Source organism: Arachis ipaensis, chromosome B06 (genome assembly GCF_000816755.2).
Source record: "Arachis ipaensis cultivar K30076 chromosome B06, Araip1.1, whole genome shotgun sequence".
NCBI classification, from domain to species: domain Eukaryota; kingdom Viridiplantae; phylum Streptophyta; class Magnoliopsida; order Fabales; family Fabaceae; genus Arachis; species Arachis ipaensis.
This window is the reverse complement of record NC_029790.2, coordinates 136,728,197-136,739,717: the sequence shown is the minus strand read 5'-3', so window position 1 is coordinate 136,739,717 and position 11,521 is coordinate 136,728,197. Positions and strand designations below refer to the sequence as shown.

At 35.5% G+C, this 11,521-nt stretch overlaps 2 protein-coding genes and 1 pseudogene across 2 annotated transcripts; 1 reads left to right on the top strand and 2 right to left on the bottom strand.

Moving 5' to 3' along the window:
* LOC107605731 lies at nt 96-7,392 on the top strand. The gene is made up of 17 exons (XM_016307700.1): nt 96-610; nt 1,341-1,694; nt 1,813-1,953; nt 2,277-2,409; nt 2,509-2,622; nt 2,722-2,795; nt 2,885-2,959; nt 3,362-3,454; nt 3,579-3,639; nt 4,115-4,447; nt 4,623-4,749; nt 4,846-4,945; nt 5,059-5,128; nt 5,217-5,369; nt 5,468-5,563; nt 5,971-6,290; nt 6,766-7,392. Exons 1-17 carry the CDS (start codon nt 536-538, stop codon nt 7,015-7,017), a joined length of 2,571 nt encoding a protein of 856 aa, XP_016163186.1. The 5' UTR covers nt 96-535; the 3' UTR covers nt 7,018-7,392.
* LOC110263871 (putative B3 domain-containing protein At3g49610) lies at nt 7,996-9,008 on the bottom strand. The gene has a single exon (XM_021105747.1). The coding sequence runs from the start codon at nt 9,006-9,008 to the stop codon at nt 8,178-8,180; it is 831 nt and encodes a 276-aa protein (XP_020961406.1). The 3' UTR covers nt 7,996-8,177.
* On the bottom strand, nt 10,533-11,252 carry LOC107647811 (annotated as a pseudogene).

The window sequence follows — 11,521 nt, the reverse complement described above, 5'->3', positions numbered from 1 at the left end:
GATTTTTTTCCATTATAAACAAAAAAATATTAATGCAAAATAAAAAAATATAATATTAAAAAAATAAACGCTGTTCTCCAACCACTCCACCCAATCCATTGCGTTTTTTATTTGCTTCCTCTTTCATCTTTCTCTCTCTTCTTCTTCTCTTTCAGTGTGTCTCAGTGTCTTTCCCTTTTTCCCATTTAACTCTCTCACACAGAAACAGAAACAGAAACAGAAAGAGAGAGAGAACAAGAACACGAAGAAGAAGCACGAAGAAGCTCAAAATCTAGAAAGCTTCATTCTACACACAAACTCTATTCAACGAATCGAAGCTGCTTCTTCATTTCTTATATATAAATTATTGTTTATGAAGATAGCATTGTTTTGAAAAATCGAAGCCGCTGTTCTGGCTTTGTTAACGAAACAATGATGTATCGGAGCAAGCGATTCGTGCGTGTTCCGTCGCGGATCCGTGATTCGCCGTCGTTTTGATGGAAACGGCGTCGTTTTCTGTCGACTGTTTCTCCGCTCACACTTCCTGGAGTTCAAAATGTTTCCGTGTAGCTCACGCGCTTTGTTTTCTAGGTCTCGCTGTGTGCTTCGATTCGACGTCGTCGTTCTCGCTGTAAGCTCTCTCTCTTTTTCTATTTTTGTTATTTTGTTTTAATTTTTCAGTTCAATGGTGCTGCGTAGTTTAGTGCTTATGATTAATTTTTGTATATTTTGTCTGAATAATCTGTTTGAACTGTGCTTGGGCTTTAATTTGTAGCTGAGGATGCGTGTAGGTTAGAACATTCTATATTTGGATGTGAAATGAAATCTGTTCTTAATTTTTCCCCCTAATATTTGGTTGTGTTTTTTTTTTTTTTTGACGTGGAAGTTGCTGGTTTGGTCTTTTTGTTTGATTTGAGGGTTTTTGTTTCGTTTCATTTCCGGCTTAGTTATCTTTTGCACGATATTGTTTTGCTTTGAAGGAAGGTTTTTAACTAAACATCCTTGGGGGATAATTGGTTATAGAATATTCATTGCTTTGTTTCTAGTTTCTGTTTTCGGCTTAGTGAAATTCTAAGCTCGAAATTTTGCTGATCTATGATTTGGGGCAATGGTGTTTGATGAGCTAAAGAAAAAGATAAAGATTTCTTACCTTCTCAGTAAGTATGTTTGGATAGCATATACGGTTTCAAACTTTAGGGTTTCTATTTTGACATCGTTTTTGCTAGTGTTTTCTATCATTTCTTAAAAGTGCAATTTGTGTTGCCTCATAAAGTTTGTTGAATGCATTTCGTTTGCATATTATGAAGACCTTGAGTGCTCTAGTCGGATGTCTGTTCTTAAACTGCTGCTTCTTGCCGCAGATTGTATTGATATTGTTTTGGTTGGAAGCTGGTACTGCAAAACCTGTAGAGCACCGACTTCAGTGGGGAAGCTCAGAAGAGAGGACTGGGAATGTTGCCTCGCACTCTTGCATACACGACCAGATAATTGAACAAAGAAAGCGACCTGGTCGCAAGGTGTATTCGGTAACCCCACAGGTGTACGAGCCTGGTGTCTTGAAACCCCTTCAGCACAGAGGCAGGGCATTGCTTGGTGTATCATCATCAGTGGAATCTCAAAAGGATGCAAAACAACCTATAAGGATTTATCTAAATTATGACGCTGTGGGCCACTCGTCTGACAGGGATTGTCGGAAAGTTGGTGATATTGTTAAAGTGAGTGTTCCATATGATTGAAAGAAAGTATCATTTGGAGTGTATATCTAAGCATTGGTATTCTCATTCTCATGTACTTATAAATACATAAAGTTAATGTTTAATTTTATCTTCGCAGCTTGGGGAGCCTCCTTTGGCTTCGCTGCTAGGTTCGCCTTTGTGTAATCCTCATGCTGATCCTCCAATCCTTGGTGATTGTTGGCATAACTGCACTTCTGAAGATATCTCTGGAGAGGACAAAAAGCATCGACTTCGTAAGGTGATTTTCCAATATTTCCTTTTGATTTTGTTTCGTTTCACTATATAACAATATAAGAAAGGCAGCCTGAAGTAAGGAAGCATACCTTGCACTTACGGTTCTGCACCTTATGACTTTCGAATCATATGTTTACAACTTCATTTGTTGATTCAATTGTACCCTTAACTAGGCTGATAGATAGTATTACGTGGTACGCCTTAACTGTTGACACTTTTTTATTTCTCTTTTTCATGGTATTGCTAGAGCAATAATACCAGTTAAATTGTTATTATTTGCATAATTATTGGCAGAGATATTTACCTTTTGGTGGAAACTTATTTCAGGCATTAGGGCAGACAGCTGACTGGTTTAGGAGAGCATTGGCTGTTGAGCCAGTCAAGGGGAACTTGCGATTAAGTGGATATTCTGCATGTGGACAAGATGGAGGTGTGCAGCTTCCACGTGAATATATCGAGGGTATGTATGATTCTTTTGTTATCTGCCTTCTGTGGGAGCTGGGAAATGTAGTTTTTGCTTGTGAATTTAGTAAATGAGGTCTTTGTTCTCCTTTTCCAGAGGGTGTCTCCAATGCCGACTTAGTTCTTTTGGTGACTACGAGACCCACAACTGGGAATACACTTGCTTGGGCAGTTGCATGTGAACGGGATCAATGGGGACGTGCTATAGCTGGTAGATTTTCCTACAAAAATTTATTGTTTATATTTTTGTCTTATCTTGCACTTCGGATGCTTCAGAACTGAAAAAAACTTCTGTTTTGCTGGTGTGAAGGACATGTTAACGTTGCTCCTCGTCATTTGACAGCTGAGGCAGAGACTTTGCTTTCTGCTACTCTGATACACGAGGTCAGTTTGGTTTCTGTGTCTAAATGGGTTGAGAGTGAAGTCCTAAATATCTATTTGTGGCTTTGTTCACCATGGTTGATCCTTTTCAGGTTATGCATGTTCTTGGTTTTGATCCCCATGCCTTTGCTCATTTTAGAGATGAAAGGAAAAGACGCCGTAGTCAGGTAATGGCTGTCTTCGTGCCATATGATTCATCTTTTCTTACAATAACTATATAACTCTAGATATATGAAATGCTTGGGAATAGAGTCCTCATAAGTTTGTGTTTCTATAATAATCAGATATGCAGCATCGTAGTTTAATTTCTTACAATTATAGAAGAGTAAAATTTCTTCATATTGATGTAGACAAAATATAACGGTTCTGGAAAATGGCATATCTATACAGTTGAGAAACTGTAATGCATGCTGCTACATGCCAAGTATTTCCGTCATAGAGAAATAATGCCTAATTTTTCTTGAATATCATATCATCTATATTTTTTCTTTCCAATACTTACATTGGCAATCTTACATTCAGGAATTTACCTGCTTACATTTTTAAATCTCGTCATTCTGTCATTGCAGGTTACTGAACAAATTATGGATGAAAAGATTGGGCGGATGGTAACACGTGTGGTTCTTCCACGTGTTGTCATGCATTCACGACATCATTATGGGGTATTTGCTTGGGAACATATCTCTTTACAATATCAATGTCATTTTGCTGTTTTCATGTTGAAAGTGTCCTTCATCAGAAGATTTTGTTAGGGTTTTAAATAAGTGATCTGTTGGCACTTGGCAGGCATTCTCAGGAAATTTTACTGGTTTAGAGCTGGAAGATGGTGGAGGACGTGGCACATCAGGTTTTGATTTCATCAAATTTTATTTCTTGATACATATTCTTGCCTCCTCTTTTTTTTCACCTCCTTTTCTTTGAAATTCTGTTAACATGTAACTAGATTCACAAATCCTATTATAGGCTAATACTCAATTTCCATTGACAAACATTTTTTAACTATTTATATGAATTACCAAAATCCTCCTCGGTCTATTTCCCCCCTCCCTATTATCTGTGTGAATATGCTGAAATGGTAGGACTGTAATTTATATGCAAAAAGAATGATTAAATAGAACTTCCAGCTTCTTGCTTCTAAACAAAGCATTAGCCTTCCATGACAATCACCTTAGTTGCTTTGAAATCTTCCCCTAAGTTTCTTAAAATAACCAATCGAGAAATGCATGGTAGAAAAGTTCTTCTTACAGACACTGTATGATATTCAAGCATGTACTTCTAATCATGAGCAGATGACCAATCAAAATTTGGTAATTGTATTACAGGGTCTCATTGGGAGAAGAGGCTACTAATGAATGAGATTATGACTGGTTCTGTTGACACAAGATCTGTAGTTTCTAAAATGACATTGGCTCTCTTGGAAGATAGCGGATGGTATAAAGCTAATTATAGCATGGCTGACCGGCTTGATTGGGGTCGCAACCAAGGTAGCGAATTTGTTACCTCCCCTTGCAATCTTTGGAAGGGGGCCTATCGTTGCAACACAACACAGTTCTCAGGTTGTACATATAACAGAGAGGCAGAAGGTTACTGCCCGATTCTAACATATAGTGGAGATCTCCCTCTGTGGGCTCAGTATTTTCCACAAGCTAATAAAGGTACATACTTTCATGATCATGTCTTTATTTATATGATTAGAGGTTGACCCTGCATAGTTGCAGTTTGTTTGTACTTTGTAGTAGTGATCGCCATTTGTCTTTTCAATTGTGTTCTTTATAAACTAAATGTTTAGTTGGCTGTAGTGGAGATCTCACTATTCACTGGCTATTGCAGGCGGCCAATCCTCATTAGCCGATTATTGCACTTATTTTGTTGCATACTCTGATGGATCATGTACAGACACTAACAGTGCTCGTGCACCTGATAGAATGCTTGGTGAAGTCCGAGGAAGTAACTCTAGGTTATCTCTCTGACTGCAAATTCATATGCTTTTCTTGCATTTCTCATGTGCCATAAGGATTTAGATTTGGTAACAGTTGTTTTCCTTTTGATGAAGGTGTATGGCCTCATCATTAGTGCGCACAGGATTTGTACGGGGTTCTACGACCCAGGGAAACGGTTGTTATCAGCACAGGTGTATTAATAATTCTTTGGAGGTATGGTTGTTTGATTGATAAGTGAAATGTTCTCATTATTAAGTGTATGTTACCCTTGCCTTCTTTACCTCTATTGCGGAAGTCCTGAATGAAGCTTCATATGCTATATACAGGTTGCTGTTGATGGTATCTGGAAAGTGTGTCCTCGGGCTGGTGGACCCATTCAGTTTCCTGGCTTTAATGGTGAATATTACCATTCTGTTTGTTTACACATTGATGTTAGATTCCCATTGCATTGACAGTTATCATCCTTCATTGTATTGTCCCATAGGTGAATTAATCTGCCCTGCATACCATGAGCTCTGTAACACAGCCCCAGTGGCTGTGTCTGGGCAATGTCCTAATGCGTGTAACTTCAATGGAGATTGTGTTGAAGGACGCTGCAATTGCTTTCTTGGATTTCATGGTCATGATTGCAGTAAACGTGAGCTCTTATGTCATGCTGTATTTCCGCATACTTATTATTAGTTAATGACTGTTGTTTTAATCTTCCCTCTATTAATGATTGTTGACTTATTCCAGATTCCTGCCCGAGCAACTGCAATGGCAATGGCATCTGTCTCTCAAACGGAATTTGTGAATGTAAAGCTGGCTACACTGGCATTGACTGTTCCACCGGTAATCTGTTAATATTAAGATTCCAAGTTTTACACTAGACTATATATTTCCTTCTTGTTAGTTCCACTGGTTTATTAGTTTCTTAACTTTGTACTATATGAATATGCTTAGTATTTCTTGCTTATAATGTAATTTTAAGTAGCAGCAATATCTTACTTGATTATGGAAAGTACTGCTATGTTGGATTACTTTTCTACGTGCTATGTTGTAGTTCCTTTAGGATAGTTAACCTCCGTTTCATCTGATTAATTTAAGTTCATGTATTTTATTTCTATAATTTTGGAAACACAACTACTAGTTAATTGAAAATTTAAACAGTTGGATCAGTCTTGTTCAACAATAAAAGTAGGCATATATATAATTGGTGAAACTACTATTTATTGACCCGTTCCCAATAATTCATGCAGCGGTTTGTGATGAGCAATGCAGCCTTCATGGTGGGGTTTGTGATAATGGAGTTTGTGAGTTCCGATGTTCGGACTATGCGGGATATACTTGCCAGAACAGCTCAATGCTCCTCTCCAGCCTTTCAGTTTGCAAGGAAGTGCTGGGAAAGGGTATTTCTGGGCAGCATTGTGCACCTAGTGAACCTAGTATTCTGCAGCAGCTAGAAGAAGTGGTTGTCATGCCCAACTACCACCGACTATTTCCTGGTGGTGCAAGGAAATTATTTAATATATTTGGGAGTTCCTACTGTGACGAGGCGGCTAAACGACTTGCATGCTGGGTAAGTTCTATCTTTTCTTTGCTAAAGTTATCCCTACGATTATTTTCCTGTTATTTATTTTCTATGTTTTTAAATAATGGTTTTATTCTTACTCATTGGCAACTCCAATTTTTTTTTCTCTCTGTTTTTTCTTTAGAGTTCACATTACTGTCAAATTTAATGGTTATTCTTATCTAATTTTCTTAAAAGTGATTCTTCAATTTGATTATGCAAATATGCAAAGTAAGTTTTCAGTGGAAAAAGTGATTTTTTGTCAGGGAAAAGCTGAAACAAATGCACTTAGTTCTAAAATAATAAGATATGATGTAGAACCATTAATTGTGACAATAACCCTGACTCTTCAAAATTGTTCTCTCATTAGATCCAACATTGCATTTTGTGGAGAGTAGAACCATTAGATTGTTAAAATTGTTCTCTCACTCTAAATTTGGTAATTTGCCAATTTGTCTGATGAGCATGTTGCATAATTCCTCAGATTTCCATCCAAAAGTGCGACGGTGATGGAGACAACAGGCTTCGAGTATGTCATTCTGCATGCCAGTCATACAATCTAGCATGTGGAGCATCACTGGACTGCACTGACCAAACCCTATTCAGCAGCAAAAAGGAGGGTGAGGGTCAGTGCACTGGCTCCGGTGAGTTGAAACTATCATGGTTTAATCGCGTCCGGAGTAGTTTTACCTTAAGAGAGAGTTCCTCCAAAGGAATATCTGTAAGAGATAGTTAGCTTCATTTTTTTTTCTCTTCTTGGGTGGTTTTAGGTTGTAGTTTCTTTTGTCTTTTAAATAGGGTCATTGTAGAGAAAAATGGTGGTAAGCAACACCTTAGGTTTAGGGATTGGCTTTACTCATCCTAAATTGTCTAGTAGGTTGAATGGATGGGGAGGTTACTGATTTGGCTTTCAAAGAGAGCCTGTTGTAGAGAAAATTGAGACCTATGGAAAGGGTATAATAGTAAATGAGATGAAGAAAGGTGTACCAAAAAAAAAAATGTGATAAAAAAAAAGGAAAAAAAAAAGAAAAAAGAGGAAGGTTACATGGTTTAACAGTGTTTTGGCCGAAGGCCCTTTAAAATGGAAAGTTTTTGCTCTCTAGTCTCTCTACTTCATTCCTAATTCCTTTATCCCGTTCTGATATCTTGTTTTCAATTATGTGTGATTTGTTTCCCTGCGAAATTAATGTTTGCAGTATCGTCTTCAAAGTATCGGAGGGTAAGAATTTCCATGGTCAAGTTTGATGTATAAAATTAATCACGAACCTTGCACATAAAAATTTCTACCGACTATTTATCTCAACATACCCATAGTAAAGTTTATGTTAATCCTGGAAAGGTATAATTGTTACCATGTTAATCATCTAGAAGTTCTAAACCAAACCTCGGAACGTAATGACAAGAAAAACAAGCCGACAAATTTCCTAAAGATGAATGCTTTCAATTAGGCAAAAATTTAATCGATTCTACCGTATTAACGTAACCACTAATACGAAATTATAATGCATTCGCCAAAAATATACGATAATATTGATTATAATGCTATCATATTGGGTCACGATTCAATTGAATTAGTTACCGAATGCAATATCTACAATTGTAATTGTGAATAATATACATTATAACGCATTCACAAGAATATACTATAATTAGTTTTATTTGTATTTTTAGTTTATTTTTGTATGAGTCAAAATGGTCCTGAAGACCTGAACTATAACAATTTCTTTGGTAGCAAAACCAAAAAAGTAAAGGAGGAGAAATATTGAGGAATCCGATCAGTTTCTACTTTAAACTTGTTACTTGTGAATAAAGTAACAATACTAAAAATAAATTTACACACTCTAAATCATAAATTTTACCAGTAAATAAATTTTCAGCATAGACTCCACCCACCATTTAAACCTTTTCAATCATGAGTATATCCTCTTGGTCTTTCTCAGGAACAAAAAGTGCCAAGCAAAGCTTTTGATCTATAGTTTTTCTTGAAGCCCATATTTGAATTTCAACATCTTCATCCAGCATATTCTCTTCAACAACTTCTTTGTGATTGCCATTCAACACATACATGCGACTGATCTTCTTTTCTTTTCCACTTTTGCCCTTCTTCTTGTTCATGTTCCACTGTCCAAGTTTCATCTCAGTTTCCTTCACAGCATCATCAAGACCATCACCGCCATTGGTTCTTGGCTTGTATATTAGTGTCACTGTAATGGTTTTCCGGTCACGGGCATACAACTTCTCTGCTTCTTGATGGAGCATCGTCTTTTCTTCTTCAGTTAAAAAATCAAAACTCTTGATTTGGTTGAACGGCATCGATATCCTAGCATGTGTCCCTGATACATCGGTTTCATACAATAATTTTTGTAGGATAAGACAGATAGGATTTTCTCCACACATCTCTTTGAACTTCGCCTCCAACTCTTGAGGCAATCTTGGCACCGCCGTCAAGGGGGGTCGAACCCGAATCCTTTTGCGGCGGGGTTGATGAGTTTCATGATAAGGGGGTCGAACCCGAATCCTTTTGCGGCGGCGTTGATGAGTTTCATGATCATCTTCATTCCCAACAACCAAGTCATTAGCTTTAACAGTGTTGTCGTCGTTACTGACAACAACATTGTGGCCTTCTTGTTCCAACTTTTCTTTAGCCATTGCTGCAGCAGCTTCTTCGGCTAACAAAACCAAGCCATTCCATTTTGGATTAAGAGTTGCCTGTAACAAGAAAGGCATGATTGTAAAACTGGAGTGTAATGTGAGTGTTCTTGGAATGGAATGTAAGAGTTTCTTAATATGGAAAGTGAAATATATAGTGTTCGTTTGAGTGCTTCATAAAAAGGAAGAAAATCTGGCTGAATGGTTTATTTAAATTTAATTGATATGATATGATATGATATGATCTTGTTTTGTTTTAATTTTAAATCAAATTAATTATCTTTGATTTATCATACAGTTAAAACAGGCAAACAGAAGTATCATTTAATTTTTAAACTTTAAAAACCTAACTAAAAATTTAATATAATTATAGCAACTCAATAATTAAATCGTAGATAAAAGTATAAACAATTTTATGTTTATGATACTATATTAAAATTAAGTTGACTTGAATGTTGGTGCTACTAATAATAATCAGTGTATGTATGTGTTCATTTTCATTGTTTAAAGTTTAATTTATTTATCAAACTAATTATTCAGTTTACTTTTGAAAAACAAAAACCAAAAAAAATCTTCTAAAGATTTGGCCAAAAATAAATATCACAACAAAAAAGAAAAAATAATAATTTGAGTCAATTTAAGTTATTTTCATAGAGCATTTTTATTTTGCATTCTTTACTTGATCCGAATAGAAATTATAAAATTACTCCTCTTTATCTATTTTTGTTTTAATTTTAAATCAAATTTATCTTTGATTTATCATACGCTTAAATCAGCTGTGTATGTGTTCATCTTCATTGTTTAAAATTAAAAAAAAAAACTAACTAAATATGGCAATATCTTTTACTTTTGGCGCAAGCAATACATTTTTCATTTTACTTTGTTTAAATTTCATTTGATAAGAAGTAATTTTAATAACAAACCACAACGGTTAAACAAGTTACCAAATTTGTTTTATTATTATTATTATTATCTAAAAAGATAAAATTTTATTTGTATCGTTATCTTATCAAATTAAATATACAATACGGATCCTTTATATCCCCTTCACTTTGATAGCTGACCTCTAATAATAATTTCAGCAATTAGGATTTCACAGATTTATATAATTATAAGGGCTCAATAATTAAACCGTAGATAAAAGTATAACCAATTTTATGTTTATAATACTATATTAAAATGAAATCGACTTAAATGTTGGTGCTACTAATAAGAATCAGTGTGTGTTCATCTTCATTGTTTAAAGCTTAATTTATTTATCAAACTAATAGTTTACTTTTGCAACAAAAAAAAATCTCTTAAAGATTTGACAAAAAATAAAGATCACAACGGAAAATTTTTTTTAGTTAATTTAAGTTATTTTCATAGAGCATTTTTGTTTTGTATTTTTTACTTTTTTTTTTAATTAGGAGTAAGACTCGAATTCGAAATATTTAGATGATGATAGAAAATTATATCTATCAAATTATTTAATAATTTTCGGTTATTAATTTCACATAAAATTCTTTATCTAAGGTTTTCACCTTTAACTAATAAACCAATCACAAACACCCTTTCTTTAACACTAACAAGTAACAACTATATAACCCAAAAAAAAAAAACCTAAGATTTAGGATTTATGAGGATTCTGTGGGGGCAAAAAGTGATGATGTAATTTGTTCCAGAACATGTACAAGTGCTTGAAGCATCATCATAAGCATAACATAACTATAAGCTCTTGGACGTGCAATCTTAAACATTTTTGAGTAATTTGTAGGTGGGCATGTCTGTGGTGTTCCGTGCTCCCCGGTGCAACAATATTCCGGACTGTTGAATGCCGCACACACGCTATTGCATGCAACTACCAAACTGGTAACATCTTTTACCTGTAACTCCTTTAGACAGTTATCATTTAAGTCAGAAACGTAGCTAGCATATTGACAGTTACCGGTTCCTCCGGTTGCATGTACCCCCATTGGAACATTGTAACCGTCTACCAAGCTCACATCATAAAAGTTCATATTGCCATTGCCGGCATTTCCAACCGTGAACCCGGCCAGTGTTACCGGCAGAACACTTCCGCCGATACACTTGAGGCCACCGAAACAGTCTCCGATAGCACATTCACCTTTACCGGTCCTATCAAAATTGCACTCGGTTCTAGTCCAAAACCGTCCTGACCAACCAGCCGGCACATTTAAAAAAACCGGGTCTTAGAGAAAGTTTCGTGTAAATAATATTTGGGCAGTTGCCGAAAAGACTTCCGGGCCAAACAGTGTATTTGCAATTGTTTTGTAGGGTGAATAATGTGGTTGATGCAATATCACCTGCCAATATATTCATCCATCAGTGGTTTTTTTTTTTTGACAAAAATATTCAAGTGCTTTTGCGGAGTATTTTATGCGCATAAGGCATGGAATTGAATTAGATGATTAAATATTTAATATAACATGTATCAATATTTTAATTATCATTTTCCCGTAAAATTATTTTTAAGTCAGTAGTAAAAAAGAGTGCATACACCAATATTTATCATCTGCTAATGAAGAATGATGGCAACCAAAACACAATTTTTTTTTTCATAAGTATTTAAATAGTTTTTTAGAAAATTA